Consider the following 21135-nt stretch of genomic DNA (forward strand, 5'->3'; position numbering starts at 1 on the left):
ATCAACTGACTTTCTACCTTGTTTATCTGATAGAGTTGGTTATGCAAGGGTGGGATTTTGGTTCACGACACAAGTTACTGTCGTCATAAGTATATTAAAACAGTATTGAAGGATATGATATTATAGTCAATGTCATTGTGGTACAGCATTTGATTTATGTATGCAGATCATAGTATCATATGGTATGATGCTACTAAGCACGAGTGCCATTTTTCTAACTACTAGGAGTGAAGTAAGTATCTCAACCAGTCAGTCTGTCAGGTAGTATTAGATTTTAAGTATTTAGATACATCATCATCATCATCTTGTGTAGATAGTATGCAAGTATGTATGTTGAATGCAGGTGAAAGATCTAGTTCGTTAGTTGAATGAATCCCAATTCTCTTTCTTCCTTCGATCTTCTTTTCTGTTCCTTTTTTACCCCTAGATTGTAGGTTGGGGATTTATTAGGCTGGTTTCGCGCAAGGAATACCAGTCGGTGTAGTATATATATCATCATAGAAGAAGAACTAAAAGAGGGGAGGCATCAAACCCCCTCCTTTGCTTCTCCCACCTCACCCCTCCCCCTCTTCTGGGCCTCCAAAACCGCCTGTCTAGCTTTCTCCTGCTCCGCGAGACCCGTCTTTGCAATCGTATGCGATTTACTCAGGACCACAGGCTTCACAAACAAACTAATGATAAGTCCAACTCCAGCCATCGCACAATAAAAGATCCACATACGACTCAAGGCAAACGTGTACGCCTTCAACACGACAGTCTTCTGGTCAGCTGCCAGAGACTTGATTAGCGAGCTAGCCGACCCCGAGAACGAGTCCGCGAGAGACGTAGCCTTCTGCTCGCCGATCGCGGCAGCGACCTTGGGCAATTGCTCACGGAAGACGTTCTGGTAGATGACTGTTCCCAAGACGATGGAAATGGCAGCGGAGAGTTGTCGCAAGAAGGCGAAGGTAGCTGTGCCGGCGGCCATGTCGGAGGGGTGGATGTTCGCCTGGAGAGCGACAAGGGGCGATTGGAAAAGCGGGCCAGTGCCAATGCCGCCGATGATTTGGTAGATGATGATGCGAGGCCAGGAGGCATAGTATTTGAGGTCGATGAGAAGGCCGTATCCGAGGGCCATGAGGGCTAAGCCGAAAATGATGAGTTCGCGGTATCGGCCTGTCTTCTTGATGACGAAGCCGGTGCCGGCGGAGAAAATGGAGAGGCTGAGGACGGTGGGAAGGACGTAGACGCCGGACATGATGGGGCTGGCGAGGAGGACGGTTTGGAAGTATAGGGGCAGGTAGTAGGAGCCGGACATGAAGACCATGCTGTGGCAGAAGCAGATTAAAAGTATTAGGACGTTGTGTTTGTTGTTGAACAGGCGGATTGGGATGACGGGGTAGCGAGCGATTTTCCATTCGTTGAGGAAGGCGAGGCCCCAGGTGAAGACGCCGAAGATGATCAGGCAGATTACTGTTGCTGAGTCCCAGGGGTAGTTGACACCGCCGAATTCGAGCCCGAAGAGGAACATTAGTGTGCCGCCGAGCATGAGCATGTTGCCTGTCCAGTCGATGGAGCGGATGCCTGCCCAGAAGGGGACTTTTCCGGTTTCGATCTTAATAAAAAAGACTAAAATGACGAAGGAGACGCCACCGATGGGGACTAAGAGATTGTAAGTTGGGGGGTTGTTAGGACTGAAGAGAGAGAGAGGAGGCTTACGGTTGAGGTAGAAGCACCAGCGCCAGGTTACGTCTGTGGTGAAGGCACCGCCGACGATAGGGCCCAGGGCACCGGCGATGGCCCATGTAGAGCCGAAGAGGCCGTAGTACATGGGGCGTTCTCTGGGGAAGAGGGTTAGTGTTGAATCTGTGAAGGGCTGGTGGGAGGCCTGACGGACCTGACACTGAAGAGATCGGAGACGCAGATGTTGGTCAGCACGGTGATACCTCCGCCGCCTGCACCTTGAATAGCTCTGCCCGAGATAATCATGGGGAGGTCGATCGCCAGCGCGCAAATCAGACTGCCGACGAGGAAGAGGAGGTTGGCGATGAGAATGATGCGCTTGCGACCCCAGACATCACTGATCTTGCCCCATAATGGGACGGTGGCGGCGTTGGCCAGCATGTATGATGAAGCGATCCATGAGTAGCCGCTCTCCGAAGCGTGGAAATGCGACGCGATAGTAGGTAGGGCTGTGGAGACGATGGTCTGTAGAGACGACGAGTGTGAGTAGATGTAGATGCGACGATGCGATAGAGGGTCGTTACCATATCCAAAGCTGCTAGGAACAAGACAAGCTATATTGAAACACCATGTGGTTAGCGACGGAGCCATCAGAAGCATGGAAAAAGCAAGGGACATACACAAAGCGCAGTCATGACAACGACGATCTTCTTCTTCCCTAGCTTTTGCGCCTGCGACGGCACTCTATCCAACGGCGCACCAGCGCCCGCTTTCTCCTCGGAGCCATCTCCAGTCGCTTCAGGAGATGGTTGTTCTGTTGATGACCTCGTCGGGTCGGGCTTCTCCGAGCCATCTCTGGACGAAGTGCCCACGTCGGATGGTGACATCTTCTCCGCATCTACCAGGACGTCTTTGTCCTGGTCGGCATGCTGCTGCTGCACGATACGGGCATCCTCACGAGAAGGATCCTGAGCGACCGTCATGCTTACAGAACCCCAGGATGAGTCTGGAGAGAGAAGCAGAAGAAAACGAAGACGAATGAGTCAACAGAGGCTGAAAGCTTGCTGTCCAAGAAAATCGGGGGTGAGGAGAAGGACAAGGGCCCCTCGCAGTGGCGGACTGAACCGACGGTTGCAGCCAGTCTAAAAGTCTAGACTTGGGGAGGAAAAGAATACGCAAGAGGCCAGGCTTAATTGACCACGTCAACTAACTAATTAACTAGCTAGCTAGACTAGACTAGACAGGAATCTCGCACAGTTAATAAATAATCCTTCCAAGGAGAGAAAATTTTCCCTGTCAATGCTCGCCCGCTCTTAAGGCTCGGAGATAAGTTGAAACAACGACGAAGCCATCCCCAAAACGGGCAAAAATCCTATCGATCTCGTGGGTGAGCAAGCCCGAAAGCCACCCCACGGGCCACTCCAATCCATGGACACGGGGTGATAGACAAGCTATATCCATGGAAGGCCTATCAAGTATCAACACTGAAAAGTTGGGAGAAAACTCCCGACTGCAGCAGGGAGGGAGAATTTGGGGGCAAGTTACACCGTTGGCACGCCCGGACATTTTTGAAAGTTGTCGATCACTGGCTGGTCTGCAGGTCTACATGCCTGAAAAACAAACAAATAGACCTGTCACAATTCCTCTTCTCTTCTTCCTCCCGGAGGATGATCTGCATCGATGCTTTCCATCAATTGTTCAATCATCATGAAGCATCGTGGGATTGGGTCTACACCGCATCTTGACTTGCGTTTTTACTAAAGCATCCTGCGGGCATTGCAATTGCGCCCGATAGGGGGCAGTCTGGCTTCGCTCGAGACCGGAAACATAAGAAAAGAAAAAATAGCCCATGCCATACTTGTTCGCTGTAGATTCCCCGGGTTGCTTGCGAAGAAAGATGCTACGGAAAATTAGGGTATAATGTACAATATAATTAGGGAGGAAACCCCCGGAAGAAGGTCAGCCATCTTCCTATCCACCATATCATCCGAATCAAACCTATCCGTCCTGAAGTTGGAGGATTTCTGCGCCGGACATTAGCAACTAATTGTCCACGCTTGTTTTCGCATAACGAGGGCGGGGGCCAACTCACCAGTCAAGAATTCCTCGAAGCTCACCGTAATATAGCCGTCGCGATCATCATCATACCGCTTAAAGACGTCCGTCATGCGCCGCAGACTAATGCACGCCTGCACAAACAAATCGAAGCTCATGCCCTGTTTCGCTGGCCCGTACGGAGGACCATTATTCATCTGCCGGCCTTTGTTCTCGAATGTCCGGAACAGCACCATCACAAATGGCTGGCTTAGCCGGTACCCGAAGGCCACCAGTGCATTCTCAAACTCGTACAGGCTAATGCGCCCGCTGCGGTCTTGATCGAACCGATCGAACAGCTCCCGCCACGCTGCAAGGTAGCGCCACAGTGCCACAAACTCGTCAAATGAGATTGTTCCGCTGTTGTTCCGGTCAAACATGCGGATCATCATCTTAACGGTCTTCGGGTGGAACGACGTGAAGTCTCCGTTCACTAGAGCAGAGCCCAGCTCCATCTCCGTGAGTGTGCCCGAATGCGACGTGTTCGCAGCGCGGAACAGGGGGAATAGCTGTTGCGGGTCGTCGTCGGGAACTGCCAGTGCGCCATGGTTGGGCGAATTGGGTGGACGCGACGCGGGCGGCGGACGATTGCGCACTGGCTGGCTAGGAGGCGGCCCAAAGCCGTAGTTTTGCGGGGGAGGAGAGGGATGGAGTGGGTGAGGGCGTTGTTGTTGACTCGCTGGAGGGACGTTTGCCGGCGACCGTCCACCGTGCGGAGCCTGACTCGGTGCGCCGTAACGTTGAGGATGGGGACTGCCGGCACTAGAAACGGGTACTCGAGGTGGGACCCCGCTGGAGGGAGGGTGAGGAGATGGGCGAGACTGCTTCTGGTGGTGCGAGTTGGTGGATTGCATGGCGCCGAGCATTTGCGCTACCTAATTGTCATAGACCGAGTTAGGAGGCGCGGGGCAATCAACCAGGCAGACCAAGAACCGCTCAAGGAAAACTACCGTACCTGTTCCGGCTCTGCATGACTGTATTCATAAATGACATGTTAGCGACCCCAATCCCTACTTCTAATTGACCTCCAGAGAGTTGTGACTCACGCTGGCAGCGCATCGGGGTTGTAGGACTGGTTGTATGCCATGGCCGCGGAGCTGACGTAACTGAAGCCGGGCGCAATCCAGCGAGGGGCAGATTGAAAGGTTAGGCGCCCAGTGACAGAGGGCGGGTTGATAGGGGAGGAGAAAGGAAGGAAGAGAAAGAGAAAGAGAAGAAAAACACGATGGGTTGGGATCAAAAGGAGGTCAGGGAGAGCGATGGAGAGATTAAGTTCTGTTCCATGGGCTGCTAGTCGTTAACGAACAGATTGTTTTTGCGGTCTTGGGAGCGGAGCCGTGGGGCGGCGGTTCAGCAGGAGTCGCCAAGCGGAGATGCTCAGGCACCGCTTCAACTAATAAACTTGTCCTGCCACCCCTGCAAGGAGGCTGTGTATATAGGTCTACAAGGAGGAGGCAGCAACAATCGCTTCAGATAGAAATAGACCGTCGCCAATGTAACCTTAACCTCTTGACAGCTGTAATGGTCGGTCCGCAACCAAACACAGGAATGTCCGACCGTTCTCAGCCCTATACTTGAGGCTTCTTTATTTGTTCCGGAAATGCTTGGCCCACAGGTTCCTCGTCCATTCGCGGTGGAGCCTGGCCAGCGTCTGTTCGTCGGGGAAGGCCTTGTTACTATCATATTATGGCCTGGTATGGTCTGACTATGACTATCACTCATCAGTCACGCTAGGCAGTCATTCAATCGCCCCGTGCAGGAAGGCGTAAACGTATCGCCCCGGCTAGTGAACATTAAGCGCTTTTACCACCCCCTGATTGACTCCTTCAGCCCCTCAGACTGCTCCTCCAGCTCGTTCATGATCTCCGTCCACGCTCTCGCCTGGAACTGCTTCCCTTCCGCTCCTGTTGTTAACGCCACAGATTCACTGCCCCAATATTAGCAAACACGCCGCAAAAAGACACGCAGAAACCATCCCAGGAGAGCAGCACTCACTCTAGATATCCATCACTCCGCCAACATTTCCCATGCGACTCTACCCCCTGATAAGTGGCACTAACCAACGACCGGCTTCCTTGCTCCGCCGTGCGAGCAAAGAGCTTATAAGCCAACCACGTCGCCCATCGCTCGTAGAATCTACTGTACTGTCGTCCAAGAGACGAGACGCAAAACCCAGGGCTTACAGTGTTGATGATGACCGACACGGTGCCATTCTCATTCCGAACGAGACCAGCTACTGTCTTGAGAACATACTCCAGGAGAAGCTTCGAGATACCATACTGCCTTGGGCCTTTGAATGACTGCGGGCTATTCAGATGCTTTAACAATGGCTGCACCGTTCGGAGACTCTTGGCTTTGACGCGCACGAACTGTTGGCTGGATACGACCGTAAGATGAGCCGGGTCGGACAGGGATGAACTACTCCTTAGTTTCGGAAGGAGCAAAAGCGCCAACAGGGAAGTAGATAACGTATTGACCTGCAATGTCTCCTCCCATCCCTCGGGCGATACGCCGAAATCGCGATTCCATATTCCGGCGTTCAGTAACGCAATGTCCAATTGGCGCAGCTCCTCGTTCACCCGGTTTGCGAAACTCTTGACGCTCTGGAAGCTGTTCATTTCCAGCTGCCATACTTGAATCACCCCTTGTCTGTTTGTAAGCTTCTCAAGCTCCGTCTTTGCCGCTTGGCCTCGCTGGAGGTTCCGGCTCCCTATAATGAGCGACTCCACCCCGAGATTGAGGAGCTTGACGGCGGCCTCAAACCCCAGTCCGGAGGTAGCTCCGGTCAAAATGACCGTTTTTCCTGCAAATGAAACCCCACTGGGGTCGACGGGCGGGTTATACTGGGTGCGTAGTAAACGGAGAAGGCTAGCCATGATGCAGTTAATGGGCACGAGACAGACCACTATACAACTCAGATAGAATAGAAGGACGGCCAGTCATTGACGTAGCCCAAAAGAGCTGATGATCGAAACAATCAGGTCGATCAATTAATCTAAGCTGAACAGGGATGTGTCTTCGAAGGATCGGATCCAACCCAACCCTGCATAAAGTTGAAGATAGTTGAATTCAACTGATTAGCGATCCGCCATGGACGATAGCTGCCAGGCGGTTTAGCTTGAGCTAAGGCCGGGTCCGGCGTCTGGGCCGCCCCGCAGTAATACTCGACGCGGCTTTACGAGTACGAGCAGTTTCTGCAGTCCGCCAAGGTCCTCAGTCAAAACCGTGCCGTTGAATCCGGTAGTGACGAGTGGTTCCTAATTTTTCCGGTTTGTGAATATATATCCGTAGTAATAATGCGAGGCTTAGAATAAAGCAATTAGTATCCTGGGGATAGTGCTTAGTATCAGAAGAAAATGAGAGCGAATGAGAAAGCAGGAAAGTGGCAACATCCTTTGGGGGCGGATCAGGTCAGGGGACCTCGCAAACAATGCAAACACACGCAGAGGCCTTCTTGCGACTATCTGGCTCAGTTGTTCGCCATTTGCATTCATAGACTGACAAATCTGGGGTATTTGTTCCCTTGAGGCAGTTGTATTAGTTCTGCTGCTATCTTTAAAGACATTTTCCTAGAAACCTGAAAGCCACTGCACCAGGCTTCACCCCTATAAATACCTGTCCCTCCCCTACGATCAATATATATCCATCGCGCAAACTCGAATGAGGGGTAATATATAGTACCCCGCAGGCGAGCCGAATTATCCACACCGACAAAGATCAGCCAAAAGCTATACCAAACCGCCCCCAAGATAGCTTAAGCCATGGTGTCCAGCGAGGAAGCCCATCATGTCCTTTCATCCGAAAAAGGCTGGCGCGAAAACTTCCCCGACGGCGACCTCTGGGTGTTCGGCTACGGGTAAGCCTATCAGGTCTCCTAACGCGATTGGCGCGGCGATAATCCCATGACAGGGTGACGGTAGTGGCTGACCTCTATTTTCTGCCAAAAGGAGCTTGATATGGAAGCCTCCGCCGCATTTTGGTATGTTGCTGTTCTTTTAAGGGGTAGAAGGTCTCAGAGGTCTGGATTGATTCAGCGTGACTAATTGTTCATCACCGTTGTGGTAGATCAGCGTGTTCCGGGTTATATCAATGGCTATGTCCGGAGGTTTTGGCAGGTATGTTGACTATGTCATTGTCTATTCTATGATATATATGTGCCTGTCATGTCTGTGGATGATATCGATCGGTGACGAGACTAACTGGGACATCTGACTCTATAGGCTAGGTAGGTTTGAATGCGTCTTCAAGCTGCGGAGTATTCTATTTGTCCGCAGTACAATAAGCTAACACGCAGGACAGTAACGACCACCGCGGAACGCCAGAGAATCCAGGTCGGGTATTAACAGTGATTGACCGGGAGTTTTGGGAAACTCTCGATGATCCGGTATGATCCCTTTGCTCCCTTCTGTGAATGCACCAAATCTGTTCCTCTGGTCAAGTTATCTCACAAACCACCCTCGCAAACAGCTAGCACACCATGAAACCTCCGCAACAGCTACAGTCTGGGGCGTAGCGTACCACATCCCTGCTAGCCATGCCAATGAAGTCCGGCACTATCTTGACATTCGGGAAATCAACGGCTACTCCGACCACTACACGCCGTTCCACCCCGTCCTAACATCCAAGGGAGCTGAATCTACCGACACCTCGGAATATCCTGCCACCCCCATTACCTGCATGGTCTACATCGGCCAGCCCAGCAACCCGCAATTTCTACGTGACCCTGCGCAGCGTGAACAACAAGCGGTGGCCGAGGTGATCAGTCGCAGCGAGGGCAAGAGCGGGAAGAACGCGGAATACCTGTTCATGTTGGAGAAGGCGCTTGAAGGGCTTGGGTTCGGTAATGCTGAGATGCATGTCACCGATCTAGTAAAACGGGTGAAAGCGCTCCAGAACGAGGAAGAGGTGCGTGAGGAGGAGGAGCAGGCTGAACGGGACTTGGAAGAGTCTTTGCATCCATCGGCGCGGGAAGCACATGAACGGTTCCCGCCTGCTGAATAGACATAACGGGACAAGAGAATAGAGAGATAGATGATGAGATTGGGATAGATCATGACTTGGACCTAGATTAATTCCAAATTCACGATAGAGCACTGATTGCTTTCGCTGGACCACTTTCCCATCGGCCTCAAATCAGGTGTTAACATAAGCCAGATTACATACATGTCAACCATGACCCGAGTAAACGACATATTAAACAATTGATTTAAAGCCACGCGATGCGAAATCAAATCAAACCACGAGAGATGTCATTATCGCAATGAACTGGCGTGAGAGGGGGGGAAACATCATAGAGGAAAAAACACTAGAGGCAGGGGTCGTTTCGTCGTAAGTCACCATCATAAAAGCTGGGTAGCATGCGCCCGTGTTCTTATCCCAAACTTTAAGTCCGAAGGGACTAACAGCAGCTGACATGCGAGAAAGAGGGAAAAAAGCGTGAAAAGAAATGAAAAATAGGACAAGAGACCGGTCCACAGTAAGTCATCGGCAATGCTATAATAGCTTGCGCAGCTTACTCTGTAGCCTCAGGCTCCTGCTGCTGGGAACGCCAGCCTGCTTCTTGTCAGTTAAATGATACAATACATAATTTCGGAGGGCCTTGATGACAGTGACCAAGAAGAACTCACCGCCGCCGTTGTAGCCACGGTTGTAGCCACCGCGTCCATGGAATCCACCTCCACCCATGCGCGGTCTCGACTCCGAGGCTTTGTCGACACGGATGACACGGCCGTCGAATCTGAAGTGGTGAGTGTCTGGAAAGAGGAGCATTTAGAATAGCTTGCTTACTCCTGGTTGTTCATGGCATTCATGGCAGCGTCGGCCTCAACATCACTGGCGAAGCGGACAAACCCGAATCCACGGCTGCGGTGGGTGTCATGGTCCTTGACGACGATCTGAGTTTGGTCAGTACGAGCATGATAAGGGAGAACTTTCATTGCTCCGCGAAACATGGATGACCAACGGCTTCTTCGATTGTTCCGTATTGCGAGAATCCCTCGCGGAGGGTCTCGTCAGTGGTGTGCCAGGCAAGGCCGCTGATTTTGGTCAGTCTGATATTGGGGGCCGGGTAGCCAGAAAGGAAACAGAATTGACAGACCCGATGAAGAGCTTAGCCATTTTTATTGGGGTTTCCTACAAGGGGGTTGGAAACTATCCTGGTAGTAAGCACTTGCGGATTGAGGAGGTCAAGACAACGAGAATGAGGGGTTAGATGCGATGGTTTCTTTGGCAAAGTAGTCACGTTCGAACTTTGAGAAAAAAAAAAATCACAAAATCCGAAAAAAAGAAGAGACTTAAAAAATTCAGATGGAGGGGGGAAAAATGAAAAAGAGAGTGGGAGAGAGAGGATGAAGGAAATGGTTTTAAGAGAGACGACAGCAGACCCTGGAGGGTCCTCTCCACGACGGAGATTCAGAGAGACCGTTGCAAGTGACTCCACCAAGCATGAAACAAAAACATACTGCCAAGGGAAAGACGAAGAGAAGAAAAAGTCCGACCTACCTGATTTGCGAGTGGTGCTTGAATTTGAGTAAGGGATGGAGGGGTAGTTGTAAACTAAGGAAGCAGTTCTGCAGAACCGGGACCAGGAATGGGGGGGAGTTTTAGGGGGGATTTAGTTTTGTAGGAACCGGTGAGAATGACGAAGAAGAAGAAAACGCGGCTGGCAAAGCGGGGGGGGAAGAAAACCGAGAAAAAGAGAGGGAAGGCAGGAAGAGGGAAAGCCTGGCGTGCTCGAGGCTCAAGGGAAAGGGAAGGGAAGAGAAAGCATCAGGGCTTGTTTGTCTTAATAATGCAAACCAGCGATGGGATTGGAGACGCTAAAGAGCCATGCCCGGCGCACCTCCGTTCCCCTCCTCCCCTAGAAAAATATGGGAAAAAATTGGGGGCAAAAAATAAAAAGACTTGAGATGCCCGCCGGTGGATGCAGCCGTTGCACTGGGATCACATTTCTCCGCGGATTCCGGTGGGTGGATGTTTCCTTCAAGTTGGTTTGGCGACTTTCCACCAAGGCGCTTGCAACTATCTACTACTCTACTTGGATGGACCATGCTGAGCCTGGTTCTGAGGATGCAAGAACCGGAAACCAGGCCAGCCCTGAAAGGGAGCTAAGGACCAGATCTCGGCTAGGCCTTTATGCATGGCGAAGCTCAAGGACTCAACGGGTGTCGAGTTTGCAGCTCCCGTTGACCGACTAAGAACCACTCATCTCCCCGGATCCTCGTCGTAGGGCTGTTTAAGATGCCGGCCATGGTCAATCGTTCGCTGCACGGACGCTGTTGTTCAACCATTCCGGGGGAGGGTTTTATTGCTGGCATTTGAAGTTGTAACCGACACTTGCCGGGGAGCATAAACTGGGGCCCGTCTGGTACCTGCCAGCTGTCTATCTAGCTTATCTAACATCTCGGGTTTTCACTACTAAGCAATTCCCGGGTTGAAGTACTCACTGGTGGAAGCATTCCAGCTACTGGTGGGGCCAGAACTAAGCTTCTTTCTATTCACCACTCTTGCTTGCACCCACCTCCCCCGATTGCTTTCTATTGGCTTCCCTATTGGCCATCAGAATCTGTTTCGGGATTTGATGGGCTGCAGTGCTTCTCAGCTACACTCAGGATCTTGAATCTTGTCAAGTGAGTGCTGTGCATGAGGATATCCGACACCCAAGTATAAAAGTAGTGCTCGCTCTACCTTTCATTTTACTTTAGTCTTTCCTCGCTCACGGTGCCTTAGTACTCATCCTGAGAGTTGCATCAATTCTCTAGGGCCTCATCAGGATGGGCGACCTCATGAACTAATCTAGTGTAAACCCCAGACGAGATGGCCGGGCAGTAGTTGAGAATTTCATAGGTGATCAAATTGATGGACCTCTTTCAGAATGGCAGCCATCTCTTAGTAAATGGACATTTGAGCTCAGGCAATCTGCCAGGAACAACCAGGAGCACAGGATGAGCATGAACATAACAGAAGCAACCCCTGACGACGGTGTGGCGGTGACAAGTTCTGTACAGGAGGACAACAGGGCATTAACCAATAGATTGGCAGGCTTGCGTATGAATCAACCACAGCTTGCTCAGCACTAGCAACCAATGCAGCATCTCTCGGGTGGACTGAGGCAATCCGCTAATTACGTCCCTCAGCTGACCAGGCAAAATCACTTACTCGGAATTTCTCTTTTGAAAGCTGTACTGCGGAGAGCTCAAGGAATGCTGAAATTTGTCAGTATGCTGACAGCCTACATTTCGATATGTCTTGCCTGCATAGTATTCTTTCTCTACTCAACACGTTTGAGGCTCCATGCTCCCATCGATACTGCCGGAGGTGCACAACAAACCAATCGAAGCTTCCCTTATTGAAGGCCCGATTTCCCCTCCTTGCTGCTGCCGCATGTCGGATCCTTTGGTTTTGCTATTTGGATTTCAAGAGAGATAGCTGGCGATAAATGGAGGGGAAAAGAATGGAGCGGCAAGGTGTTACTGGGCGTTTTGCTTAGGCACAGCGTGTAATAGGACCTTGCTTTGCAAGGATACATCAGGAAGTACAAGATATACCCTTAGCAAAGATGCGCCCCCCCAAAGCTGTCTTGTGTGTTGCTGAAGAGTATAGCGCGTTGGTCGGGATTGAAGAGTTGCCAGCCACCTTGATACATCCCGACACATCTCTGTTACGCATTAAAGATAGAAGTAAAGTGAGGATGAGGGAATAAGATGTGACGAATAGGAGACGCAGATTGCGAGCAGACATACTAGTACATAGATAGCCTTAATAGTCCTGTTAAGAAAACACGATTTTACCCTGACTCGGGATCTCCTTCCCGACCTAATCCTATATTACACTGACTCACTAGTAAAGTGATCATATTTGGCAACCGCGACATCATCTGAAGCAACAGTGACGCCAAGAGATGGTCAAGATGTCATCCGGGAAGCTCCTGCCTACACCCACACACAGCCACACACACATTTGCTCTCTTCCACAACTCTCGCCACATCTTTCCTCAACTCACTGACCACAGTCCTATCTCCTACCAGCTCACACAACATGGCTCATGTCAATTCTAATCCGCTACGACACTCCGACCTCTACAACAGAATCGAGGACTGGATCACTGAATCAGATGCCGCACAGAATAGCTACGAAGCACAAGATGCACGAAGCTCTCTACTCCACCGTAGGTCTTATTTATCGTTACCCGCATCTGAGGCCTTAAGTGCACCTCTGACAACCTACAGCTCCTTCCTATTACCTACAACCGGTGTCTTATGCCTTTGACAAAGATCGATACGATGAAATAATGAAGAGAAATGCGGAACTTGAGAACATGCCAACCCGTTTTGCTGAACGGCAACCAGGGTGGCTTGGATGGGAGAATTATTACGCTCAAAGAGGAGTGGTCACTATGTGTTATCCCTCTGTGCAGCAACGACAGGCTCGTGTGGGTCAGATGGCTTCACTCGAGCCAACAGAATCCCAAAAGCCAGTTGCATCATCAACAGTAAATGATATGGAAACATCTTCAAACACCGAAAAAAGGGGACGGAACGGTTATGAGCGGCAGCCTCGACACAGAACCAAGAAAGACCGATATGAGTACAAGGTTCAGAATAAGAAGAGCAGCGAACGCCCCCGTTCGAAGAAGAGGACAAACAACGACAGCTTTCATGCCCCCAACGTGCCCTGTGATCGTCTTACTGCGAGTGGCCATGCTACTACGCCTAAAGTGAGAGGGCTAATACCATCACAGCTGAATCAAAGGCGCCCGAGCGGGATCTTCAGAAGAGGAAAGGCATCATCTCCTGTCAGAACCCGCAGCCGCGATCCGTCGCTCGACTTCTTCGGATTTGATACGATTCTGAATTCAGAAACCAAAGCTAGTGCTGGCTCTGGTTTCTCTGAAAGCGACTTTCTTCATAGGAGCAATACCAATCAAGCTACCCTAAACGGCCCGACCTATGGACACTTCGAGGAAGAATGCGGTTCGATCACAGGGGGGACCATGTATAAGAGTGTTGTCTCGGACACCGCCTCTCCAGTCGCCCTCTATCGCTCACAAGAATTACCCAAAGCAGACGACATTGCCACCGAGCCCAAGGCAATGACTGGCATTTCAGAACCTGCTACAGACAGTTACGTGTCTGCTCTTGTTAACCCGCCAAGTAGAAATTCTGAGGTGCACTGTGAAAAGGAACCAGGCTCCCAGTTGACTAGTCATAATATAGTCGATAATACAAGCGTAGATGAAGGCCAGCGGTGCTCCATCAGACTTGATGGAGTCTCTCAGAAGTGCAAGCATCCCTGTGACGCCATGAGGTTGGATGAGCTCGCAGACAGATCTGTTGATGAAAACAAAGCAGACGACCAAGGGATCAAGGAACGGGGATTAGACAAGAAAGTTGTTGCAGCTCCTGTGCACGGCAATACTATCAGCCAATTTGCCTTGCCCAATGCCAGCAAGTGCTGGCAGCCAACCTTGGAGCCTGGCAGCACCTCCGTGGCTGATACTGAGGAATTTGATTATGAAGGAGCAATGGGTGCCAAGCTCCGAAAAACAATCACACCAGACTACGACCTAACCTCCCGGTTCCTGAACAATGGCAGCAGGGATAAGTCGTCCTTGATGTCCGATGTCGACAATCGTGGCGAAAACGTGCAGGGTCATCAGAGCCAAATTAGACAGATGATCGAGGAACCAGATTATGAGAGCTTGGACTTTGCAGGTGTGCCTGAAGCCAATGACTGCTGTTCAGAGATGGCGAGTTTGATTGACATGGAGGAGTGGGAGATAGCATCTGTCATTGTTGATATGGATACAGAGCTTGACACCCAGGTCTTGAGTATGCCAACCTCGAGTGCAGCCATCTGCAATAAAACACAAGAAATACAGGAACGCCTCGAGGCCACACAGCTTGGCAGAAATATTCAGGGAAAACAGCCGCACCATATCTGTGAGGCAATGCTTGAGGAATCCTTAATTGCCTTGTCTTCTCCCGACAACATGCGAGAAACCTCATCAGCCGCCAAAGGCAGCCAGGTGAGAAACGAATGCCAGCGGTCAGAACATGATAAATTGGTAGCATCAGAAGCCACGAATATCTTCCATCCGGGGCCCTGGCTGGAGTCGCTGTCACGACGAAGGCGTGGGGTTATTGGAATACTGAATGGTCACTTGGACGCCACTGATGGGCTTGGGACATTTTGGCAGCAAAGAATGGGCTACTGATAGATGTCTGTTTGGGGCTGTTATTGCTCACTTGCTTTATTGGCCGGTTTTGTGTTGTTATTGCTGAATACCCGACGTGATGATATTCTTCACATATGCCAGATGTTGCAGACCCTTTAGGATACACAATATACCCCTTTGCTGTTGCTCATCCAACACGCCTAGCCCACCGTCGGCCCCGGTAGCACAGATGGGTGCCAGATCGATTAACCATGCAATAATTGAGAGACGATAACTAATCCGGCTGGTTCAGGTAGGCGCGGCAGCCCTTACGACGCATGAATGAATTGCGATCGACAACGTAGCGGCCGACATTTGCTTTTTCGGCCGCAGTAGTGTGGGATAGTACTCCTACACCCTCAAGAAACTCAATAATGGGGCTTCCCTTGTGACAGTTGAGTAGTCAGTAGTTAGCAGTCCCGACAGTATGGTTGCTTTGTTCGAACCCCTGACTTGTATCACCTCGTGTCCATCAGCATCAGTTAGGGTCCCCGACACACTGGCTCTGTTATACCTGACATGCAGGGATTGGGCAGTTAGCGTAGCTTCGTCCAGTCGTCCAAGTCAGTCAGTAAGCCCCAGAATATCTAGGCAGCGAAACAGCGCAGGCAGAAAGCAAGCATTACTATGGAGTAGTGCGTATTGGATGACTGGGATGCGAATCCTGCCGGGACTGTCTTGCCCTGCCCTACTCCGTACTTCTTAGACCTAAGCAGGGTATATATGCAATGTAACGTCGGTAGATAGAGGAATGATCTATCCATCACGCTACGGAACCATTCTCCCGGGTCAGGGAGGTGCGTCCCTTTCCTCTGAAGTACAGTAAGTACTATAGGAGTAAGAGTTATATATGTATGAGGTTCTGGATCCGGTATAGATTGTCTCTACTATAGCTGTCACTAGTGGGTTTTGTTTGGGATAGTTGATGGTTTGCTGTCATTGATACCTAACGGGCTTTGGGTGTTGAGTGGTGAGTGATGGGTGGTGGGTTTCGGGGACTCGGGCATCAATGAAAGCTTTGGTTTAGGAATTGAGCGACTGATTGACTTTCGGGTTGATCACGATGATGGCGATGGTGGTGATCTCCTCTTGGGGAGATCGTATGCTTGTTAGCCTTCTTCCATTGTAATTCTCTTGCTACTCACTTACCATGTAGACCATCTCTACTGGTTGAAAAGAAATTAGACGTAGAAGATCACTGTAGATGATGATGATAACACGAGAGAGGCAATCGATCGATCTCATCCCCGGACCAGACTCAGACCAGGCAAGAAGCCAAAGCAAAGCACAGCCCACGAGAGATCAGACCACACCCAGCGTAAGAAAGTAGGACATGCATTAGCCCAGCAGCAATCAACCCCAAGTAGAAACGCCGGCGCTGACGATCCCGGACCCGACGATCTGGCACTGGGCATGAACAAATGCAATGTAACAACGTTCCTTCCTTCCTTCCCTTCCTTCCCCTGATTAACTAGGCTAGCTGCGGGAAACCGTTAGTTTTTTGTGATTTCCCAGCCCGAGGGAATGGTTACCCTTCAAGACATGCATGCGGCAGATAGTTAGTTAGATAGTTAGATGGGTGTTGATAAGGGTACTTCTTGATGTGTGGTTGCACACACACACACACGTATCCCTTTCCCATTCTTCTATCTTGTCCCCTCTTCGTTCTTGGTCTTGGGGCTAGTGCCTATCACCGTTAGTCTCTATTTCCATTCATGGTGTAGAGGAAGGTGGTACTACTGCTGGTGGTTTCTTTTTTGTTTCGTTTGCAGATCGGGGACTGGATTGCGTGGCGTGGATGGGCAGACAGGCAAGATGGCTGTGTTTGAGGGGTATGTGATATCTACAATTAGTACGGTGAGGGGTATGGATGGATGGATGCGTGGATGTGTCTAGTTCACTCGCAATCTTTCAGTTGCATTAGCGCCAGAAGTTGAGCGTTGCCTTTGCCTCACCTTACCTTGCAGTAGGTTAATCCGTGCTGTTGGGTCTTTTTGTCTGGTTTGGTCTGTGGGGGTCTAGAAGAAAGTGAGTAGATGACGAATGTGCGTGAAATTGAGTGAATGGAGGGAGGTATGCGCTAGAAGGGGGTTGTGCTATATAAGAGTGTTTGCTAACCGCTTGTATGGACATTCAGTATTTTATCAACAGCGATATTCTCTTCAGTATATCTACTGTATTCCATTTCACAATCACGTCTACACACAATCTACCAGCCAGATATATCAAACCACCAGCCATCATCATGTCTACCCATCGATTGACTGAGCACAACCTCTTCATCCATGACCAAACCATCGATATCAAGCAGGTACGTCTATACCTCATCATCTTATGAAATAACGCTTCTAACAAGAATCCAGGACCCCAAACGGACCTCCAACCGAATGCAGGACCATGGACAGAATCAAAACCAGAACCAGAAGCAAATACCTTCCTGGCTCATAACTCTCATATCATCCGAACACATGCACAAGCTCAACTCTCAGTTGGCTCTCAACCTCTCCAAACTTCCTTCAACCACCACCAGCAATAGCACCCCCAATACCACAAAAGGCACGGACATAGACATCGACGCAGACATCCAACACATCACAAACGTCCTCTCATCTCTTCCACCTCACGACCCTATCTGCTCCAGATTCAAGCTGCTGGAAGATATCCTCAGTACACAAGCACACAGCCGCCAGGAGAACCTTAGCTCAAACCCAATCCCTCTAGAACGCTTCCTCACGCCCGGATACAGTGATCCGTACTACATTGTGGAGAGGGCGTTAGAGGAGCTGGGCATCCCGTTTGGGAATCTGGAGAGTGGTGAGATACGAAGAAACATGGCCAGGGAGAATGTTGATGCTGTGAGGGAGGCTACGATGGGGATGGAGGCGAATAGTGTGTGTGAGGGGAGGGTTGGTAGGACTATCTAGTTGGTTGGTTGGTCTTGACTGGGTCAGACGAAGTGTTTCTTTCATTTGTTCAATGATTGAGGGGGGTATGGTTGCTTGAATGAGTTAGGGTTTTCATATTCTGGATAGATGGAGTTCTTTGCATACGTACATACTCTGGGAGTATAGAAAATGACTGAATGAGACATACTTTGCTTTGATGCATATTACTCTTAAGGCATAGTAGTACACTTGATGTCAATTTATCTGTGATAGTATTTGGGATTGGGTATATTATACTAAGGAAAGTCAGATCATGCATGTTGCATGTATGCTATGCCATCACCACCACCACCATCACCACCATTTCATCAATCAATCAATCAGTAGTGTCTATCACACCCCAGCATAAAGAAAGTATAGAACAGAGCAGGAAAAATATGTAAATAACACCAAAACCAACAGGAAAGTCAACAAATCTACCCCCCTCATAAAACACGAACCCATACTCCTCTTCCCAGAAAGAGAGGAAAGAAAGAAAGTAAGCTTATATCGGGGCCATTGCCTCCACAGCTCCTGTCCCCTTGAATACACCAGGTTTGGTAACCACAACTTCAACCGGGTACTTCCATTCCATGAATCTGGTCCAGCCTGTGCAACAATCCATTAGCATGTGTACTTCACATATATCCCACCATGCACACTCCCAACCCAACCAAGAACGAAGGGTGTATACGTACTCCAATAGGCACACTTCCTACCCAAGTACTTCCCCACAAAAGGCACCAACACCATCGTCAACAGCAACTCTAATTGCTCGATGCTTTCGCGCCATTCTTCTTCGGCGTCGGAGTAGTCCGAGTCGAGGGAGTCGAGGTCCGATGCGGAGGTAGATTCGGAAGGGAGGGAGGCGACATCGTCATCGGAGGCGGAGGAGTAGTGTTTGTCTTGGGAGGAGACCATGAAGGCGGAGGTGCTGAGGGAAGCGGAGGGGGAGGGGGAGGCCATCTTTCTTGTTTCTGCTTTGATTCGATGGTATAGTTGAGGAGTTGTAGTTGAAGCTAAAAGGAAGAATAATCAAGCAGGGCCTGCCACTGCCTGACGAATGTTATGGCATAGATAATAGTCAATCAAGAGGATGAGAGGATGAAGCTATACACACACTAGCTAGTTCGGCGAACCTAGTTCTGGTCTGATGTAATCCAGGGGAGACACAGACAGACCGAGAGAGGGAGATCTCACGTGCCAGGATCACAATACCGGACGGTAATGGCAATACGAACTTGACTCATTATAGTCACGTGTCGGGAGCCCGCGATAACAGCGATTCTTTGCCATCGAGTCAGCGCAACAACCAAACTTCGAGATTCAACCAGCTCAAACCACAATCCCTAGAGCAATTTCCTTCATCTCTCGCGAACGCAACAATCAATCTACCGGAATATAGTGTCCTGGTGGGAAGTTGAGAAACGCTCATTCTCTCAGATAATCAAAAGGGCCAGCCCAAATATGGCGGAGACTGTACGTCACACCCCCGTTTTCCCTTTACCGATCGGTTTCCCTCCCACATTTTCTTCATCACATTTCGCCGTGGGACCATCGACTCCCTCCGCTTTTGCTTTCTTGAAGCACCACCTCAACCCCCGTGTTCTTTTCCCTCTATACCCATTACCTGTTGTGCAACGCTCGGACGCGATTTTTGCGGATCGAGCTTCACACTGGTCGACTGTCTTTTAGTGTGTCCCAGCGGTTTTTTTGGGTTTTTAATTTCGCCCCTCCCGCTAACGTGTGTTTGGGCTGGTCCGGATTAGCAGGTTGAACCCGCTCCCCAAAAACAACGCAAGTCGGTCGCATTCAGTGAAGGCGCTGTCATTATGGATACCAACGGCGAAGTGACGGAGGCTGCTCCGGTTGTTGAGAAGCCGGTTGCTGAGACTGAGGGTATATACCTTTCTCCCCTCTCGACTTGTGGATATCAAATTTGATATTGACCTCTACGCATCACCTACAGACAAGGCCGTCGACGAAGTTACCGAACTCTTCAAGGGTCTTTCGAAAAAGAAGAAGAGCAAGAAGCCCAAGGACACCGAGGGCGATGACGAGACCCCCGCCGCCGACGGCGAGTTCGACCCCTCCGCTCTGAAGAAGAAGAAGAAGAAGCCGAAGAAGGTCGACGCAGGCGATTTCGAGGCCAAGCTGGCCGAGGCCGGTGTTGCGGAGAAGGAAGGTGCCGTCGCCGAGGAGAAGGAAGAGGTCGTCCCCGAGGGAGACCACGAAGCTGGAACCGGTATCTGGGCTCACGACGCCGCGCAACCCATCCCGTACTCGCTGCTTGTGTCCCGATTCTTCTCCCTCATTCAGAGCCACCACCCCGATCTGTTGTCCAGCGGTACCAAGTCGTATAAGATCCCGCCGCCCCAGTGTCTGCGTGAAGGTAACCGTCGTACGATTTTCGCCAACATTGCCGATATCTGCAAGCGTATGAAGCGGTCCGATGATCACGTTATGCAGTTCTTGTTCGCCGAATTGGGTACCAGTGGTAGTGTGGACGGTAGCCGTCGTCTGGTTATCAAGGGTCGTTTCCAGCAGAAGCAGATTGAGAACGTCTTGAGAAGATACATCGGTATGTTGCTTTGCTATATGGTTATCTAAATCAATAATGACACTAACGTTGTACAGTCGAGTACGTCACCTGCAAGACCTGCCGCAGTCCCGACACCGAGCTCAACAAGGGTGAGAACCGTCTATACTTCGTCACCTGCAACTCTTGCGGTTCTCGTCGTTCCGTCGCCGCCATCAAGACCGGTTTCCGTGGACAGGTCGGCCGCAGAAAGAGACAGGGTTAAGCGGGTTAATGGGATTTTTGTCAAAGGGGGAGAAGGATCCATGGAGGAAACTACCATGGTGTCTTCGGTGGTATCTTCTGGCGCGGTTATGATTTGTTTCCCCCGCCTTTTTCGTATACAAAGACTTCTTTCTTATTTTCCTTATCCTTTTTGCATTCCATCTCTTATGTGAACATGTGGATGATGAACGTTGTGGATCGATTGATCCGATCTTGGGTTTCGATCTTTCGGTTTAGGGTGCAAGGGATAAAAAAAAAAGGAAGAGGCGAGAGAGACGAAGTGAAGATTTCTTAGCATGGCATGATAGGTAAATGGATTGGTATGACCTAACTCTGAGTTTTCACGTATGCTGGCAGATTGGCAGATGAAGCAGAGTTTATCTCTGGATTTGACTTAGCCTCGCCTCGAAAAAGCGGCTGAACCTGCCAGAGTCATG

The 21135-nt window shown here is 50.3% G+C and overlaps 11 protein-coding genes across 11 annotated transcripts; 6 read left to right on the plus strand and 5 right to left on the minus strand.

Annotated features, from left to right (window-relative positions):
• Positions 1 to 125: 125 nt before the first annotated feature.
• BDQ94DRAFT_150081 (MDR family MFS transporter) lies at positions 126 to 2875 on the minus strand. The gene is made up of 5 exons (XM_026767511.1): positions 2343 to 2875; positions 2247 to 2276; positions 1877 to 2187; positions 1699 to 1820; positions 126 to 1641 (listed from the first exon to the last, which is right to left on the minus strand). The coding sequence occupies exons 1-5, from the start codon at positions 2643 to 2645 to the stop codon at positions 527 to 529; spliced, it is 1881 nt and encodes a 626-aa protein (XP_026622642.1). The 5' UTR covers positions 2646 to 2875; the 3' UTR covers positions 126 to 526.
• Positions 2876 to 3438: 563 nt separating this feature from the next.
• On the minus strand, positions 3439 to 5041 carry BDQ94DRAFT_150085 (uncharacterized protein). Its single transcript, XM_026767512.1, has 4 exons — positions 4803 to 5041; positions 4712 to 4730; positions 3755 to 4631; positions 3439 to 3686 (listed from the first exon to the last, which is right to left on the minus strand). The coding sequence occupies exons 1-4, from the start codon at positions 4841 to 4843 to the stop codon at positions 3661 to 3663; spliced, it is 963 nt and encodes a 320-aa protein (XP_026622643.1). The 5' UTR covers positions 4844 to 5041; the 3' UTR covers positions 3439 to 3660.
• Positions 5042 to 5286: 245 nt separating this feature from the next.
• BDQ94DRAFT_150086 (putative short-chain dehydrogenase/reductase family protein) lies at positions 5287 to 7076 on the minus strand. Its single transcript, XM_026767513.1, has 2 exons — positions 5752 to 7076; positions 5287 to 5683 (listed from the first exon to the last, which is right to left on the minus strand). Exons 1-2 carry the CDS (start codon positions 6630 to 6632, stop codon positions 5560 to 5562), a joined length of 1005 nt encoding a protein of 334 aa, XP_026622644.1. The 5' UTR covers positions 6633 to 7076; the 3' UTR covers positions 5287 to 5559.
• A 308-nt stretch (positions 7077 to 7384) lies between these two features.
• BDQ94DRAFT_82065 (gamma-glutamylcyclotransferase) lies at positions 7385 to 9003 on the plus strand. The gene is made up of 5 exons (XM_026776622.1): positions 7385 to 7612; positions 7704 to 7735; positions 7822 to 7871; positions 8051 to 8140; positions 8224 to 9003. The coding sequence occupies exons 1-5, from the start codon at positions 7518 to 7520 to the stop codon at positions 8755 to 8757; spliced, it is 801 nt and encodes a 266-aa protein (XP_026622645.1). The 5' UTR covers positions 7385 to 7517; the 3' UTR covers positions 8758 to 9003.
• A 265-nt stretch (positions 9004 to 9268) lies between these two features.
• On the minus strand, positions 9269 to 9873 carry BDQ94DRAFT_173641 (RNA recognition motif domain-containing protein; the record flags this gene model as incomplete). Its single annotated transcript, XM_026772200.1, has 5 exons — positions 9269 to 9309; positions 9384 to 9493; positions 9544 to 9650; positions 9719 to 9791; positions 9854 to 9873. The coding sequence occupies 5 exons, from the start codon at positions 9871 to 9873 to the stop codon at positions 9269 to 9271; spliced, it is 351 nt and encodes a 116-aa protein (XP_026622646.1).
• A 773-nt stretch (positions 9874 to 10646) lies between these two features.
• On the plus strand, positions 10647 to 11199 carry BDQ94DRAFT_150118 (uncharacterized protein). Its single transcript, XM_026767514.1, has one exon. The coding sequence runs from the start codon at positions 10665 to 10667 to the stop codon at positions 10950 to 10952; it is 288 nt and encodes a 95-aa protein (XP_026622647.1). The 5' UTR covers positions 10647 to 10664; the 3' UTR covers positions 10953 to 11199.
• Positions 11200 to 11560: 361 nt separating this feature from the next.
• BDQ94DRAFT_150119 (uncharacterized protein) lies at positions 11561 to 12445 on the plus strand. The gene is made up of 2 exons (XM_026767515.1): positions 11561 to 11960; positions 12008 to 12445. The coding sequence occupies exons 1-2, from the start codon at positions 11841 to 11843 to the stop codon at positions 12191 to 12193; spliced, it is 306 nt and encodes a 101-aa protein (XP_026622648.1). The 5' UTR covers positions 11561 to 11840; the 3' UTR covers positions 12194 to 12445.
• Positions 12446 to 12792: 347 nt separating this feature from the next.
• Positions 12793 to 15221, plus strand: BDQ94DRAFT_182170 (uncharacterized protein; the record flags this gene model as incomplete). The annotated part of the gene is made up of 2 exons (XM_026774075.1): positions 12793 to 12922; positions 12984 to 15221. 2 exons carry the CDS (start codon positions 12793 to 12795, stop codon positions 14969 to 14971), a joined length of 2118 nt encoding a protein of 705 aa, XP_026622649.1. The 3' UTR covers positions 14972 to 15221.
• A 1845-nt stretch (positions 15222 to 17066) lies between these two features.
• BDQ94DRAFT_150127 (uncharacterized protein) lies at positions 17067 to 18076 on the plus strand. Its single transcript, XM_026767516.1, has 2 exons — positions 17067 to 17282; positions 17335 to 18076. The coding sequence occupies exons 1-2, from the start codon at positions 17097 to 17099 to the stop codon at positions 17893 to 17895; spliced, it is 747 nt and encodes a 248-aa protein (XP_026622650.1). The 5' UTR covers positions 17067 to 17096; the 3' UTR covers positions 17896 to 18076.
• A 273-nt stretch (positions 18077 to 18349) lies between these two features.
• Positions 18350 to 19043, minus strand: BDQ94DRAFT_82114 (uncharacterized protein). The gene is made up of 2 exons (XM_026776623.1): positions 18594 to 19043; positions 18350 to 18504 (listed from the first exon to the last, which is right to left on the minus strand). Exons 1-2 carry the CDS (start codon positions 18859 to 18861, stop codon positions 18401 to 18403), a joined length of 372 nt encoding a protein of 123 aa, XP_026622651.1. The 5' UTR covers positions 18862 to 19043; the 3' UTR covers positions 18350 to 18400.
• A 342-nt stretch (positions 19044 to 19385) lies between these two features.
• Positions 19386 to 20770, plus strand: BDQ94DRAFT_82161 (translation initiation factor eIF2 subunit beta). Its single transcript, XM_026776625.1, has 4 exons — positions 19386 to 19589; positions 19665 to 19794; positions 19865 to 20476; positions 20533 to 20770. Exons 2-4 carry the CDS (start codon positions 19728 to 19730, stop codon positions 20697 to 20699), a joined length of 846 nt encoding a protein of 281 aa, XP_026622652.1. The 5' UTR covers positions 19386 to 19589; positions 19665 to 19727; the 3' UTR covers positions 20700 to 20770.
• Positions 20771 to 21135: the final 365 nt, after the last annotated feature.

Source organism: Aspergillus welwitschiae (assembly GCF_003344945.1).
Source record: "Aspergillus welwitschiae strain CBS 139.54b unplaced genomic scaffold BDQ94scaffold_35, whole genome shotgun sequence".
In the NCBI taxonomy this organism is placed as follows: Eukaryota; Fungi; Ascomycota; class Eurotiomycetes; order Eurotiales; family Aspergillaceae; genus Aspergillus; species Aspergillus welwitschiae.

Bases quoted from the DNA above. Each gene is read 5' to 3' on its own strand.
- BDQ94DRAFT_82161 (XM_026776625.1), top strand. From the start codon at position 19,728: ATGGATACCAACGGCGAAGTGACGGAGGCTGCTCCGGTTGTTGAGAAG. The intron at 19,795-19,864 runs GTATATACCTTT...CATCACCTACAG, and splicing joins GCCGGTTGCTGAGACTGAGG to ACAAGGCCGTCGACGAAGTT. The intron at 20,477-20,532 runs GTATGTTGCTTT...AACGTTGTACAG, and splicing joins CGTCTTGAGAAGATACATCG to TCGAGTACGTCACCTGCAAG.
- BDQ94DRAFT_150118 (XM_026767514.1), top strand. From the start codon at position 10,665: ATGCCCGCCGGTGGATGCAGCCGTTGCACTGGGATCACATTTCTCCGC.
- BDQ94DRAFT_82065 (XM_026776622.1), top strand. From the start codon at position 7,518: ATGGTGTCCAGCGAGGAAGCCCATCATGTCCTTTCATCCGAAAAAGGC. The intron at 7,872-8,050 runs GTATGTTGACTA...GCTAACACGCAG, and splicing joins ATGTCCGGAGGTTTTGGCAG to GACAGTAACGACCACCGCGG. The intron at 8,141-8,223 runs GTATGATCCCTT...CCTCGCAAACAG, and splicing joins GGGAAACTCTCGATGATCCG to CTAGCACACCATGAAACCTC.
- BDQ94DRAFT_150081 (XM_026767511.1), bottom strand. From the start codon at position 2,645: ATGACGGTCGCTCAGGATCCTTCTCGTGAGGATGCCCGTATCGTGCAG. The intron at 2,188-2,246 runs GTAACGACCCTC...TCGTCTCTACAG, and splicing joins TCCTAGCAGCTTTGGATATG to ACCATCGTCTCCACAGCCCT. The intron at 1,821-1,876 runs GTCCGTCAGGCC...CCTCTTCCCCAG, and splicing joins TCCGATCTCTTCAGTGTCAG to AGAACGCCCCATGTACTACG.
- BDQ94DRAFT_82114 (XM_026776623.1), bottom strand. From the start codon at position 18,861: ATGGCCTCCCCCTCCCCCTCCGCTTCCCTCAGCACCTCCGCCTTCATG. The intron at 18,505-18,593 runs GTACGTATACAC...ATTGTTGCACAG, and splicing joins TAGGAAGTGTGCCTATTGGA to GCTGGACCAGATTCATGGAA.
- BDQ94DRAFT_150086 (XM_026767513.1), bottom strand. From the start codon at position 6,632: ATGGCTAGCCTTCTCCGTTTACTACGCACCCAGTATAACCCGCCCGTC. The intron at 5,684-5,751 runs GTGAGTGCTGCT...ATATTGGGGCAG, and splicing joins CGGAGTGATGGATATCTAGA to TGAATCTGTGGCGTTAACAA.
- BDQ94DRAFT_150085 (XM_026767512.1), bottom strand. From the start codon at position 4,843: ATGGCATACAACCAGTCCTACAACCCCGATGCGCTGCCAGC. The intron at 3,687-3,754 runs GTGAGTTGGCCC...TGTCCGGCGCAG, and splicing joins CTTCGAGGAATTCTTGACTG to AAATCCTCCAACTTCAGGAC.
- BDQ94DRAFT_150119 (XM_026767515.1), top strand. From the start codon at position 11,841: ATGCAGCATCTCTCGGGTGGACTGAGGCAATCCGCTAATTACGTCCCT. The intron at 11,961-12,007 runs CTGAAATTTGTC...GATATGTCTTGC, and splicing joins TGCGGAGAGCTCAAGGAATG to CTGCATAGTATTCTTTCTCT.
- BDQ94DRAFT_150127 (XM_026767516.1), top strand. From the start codon at position 17,097: ATGGACATTCAGTATTTTATCAACAGCGATATTCTCTTCAGTATATCT. The intron at 17,283-17,334 runs GTACGTCTATAC...ACAAGAATCCAG, and splicing joins AAACCATCGATATCAAGCAG to GACCCCAAACGGACCTCCAA.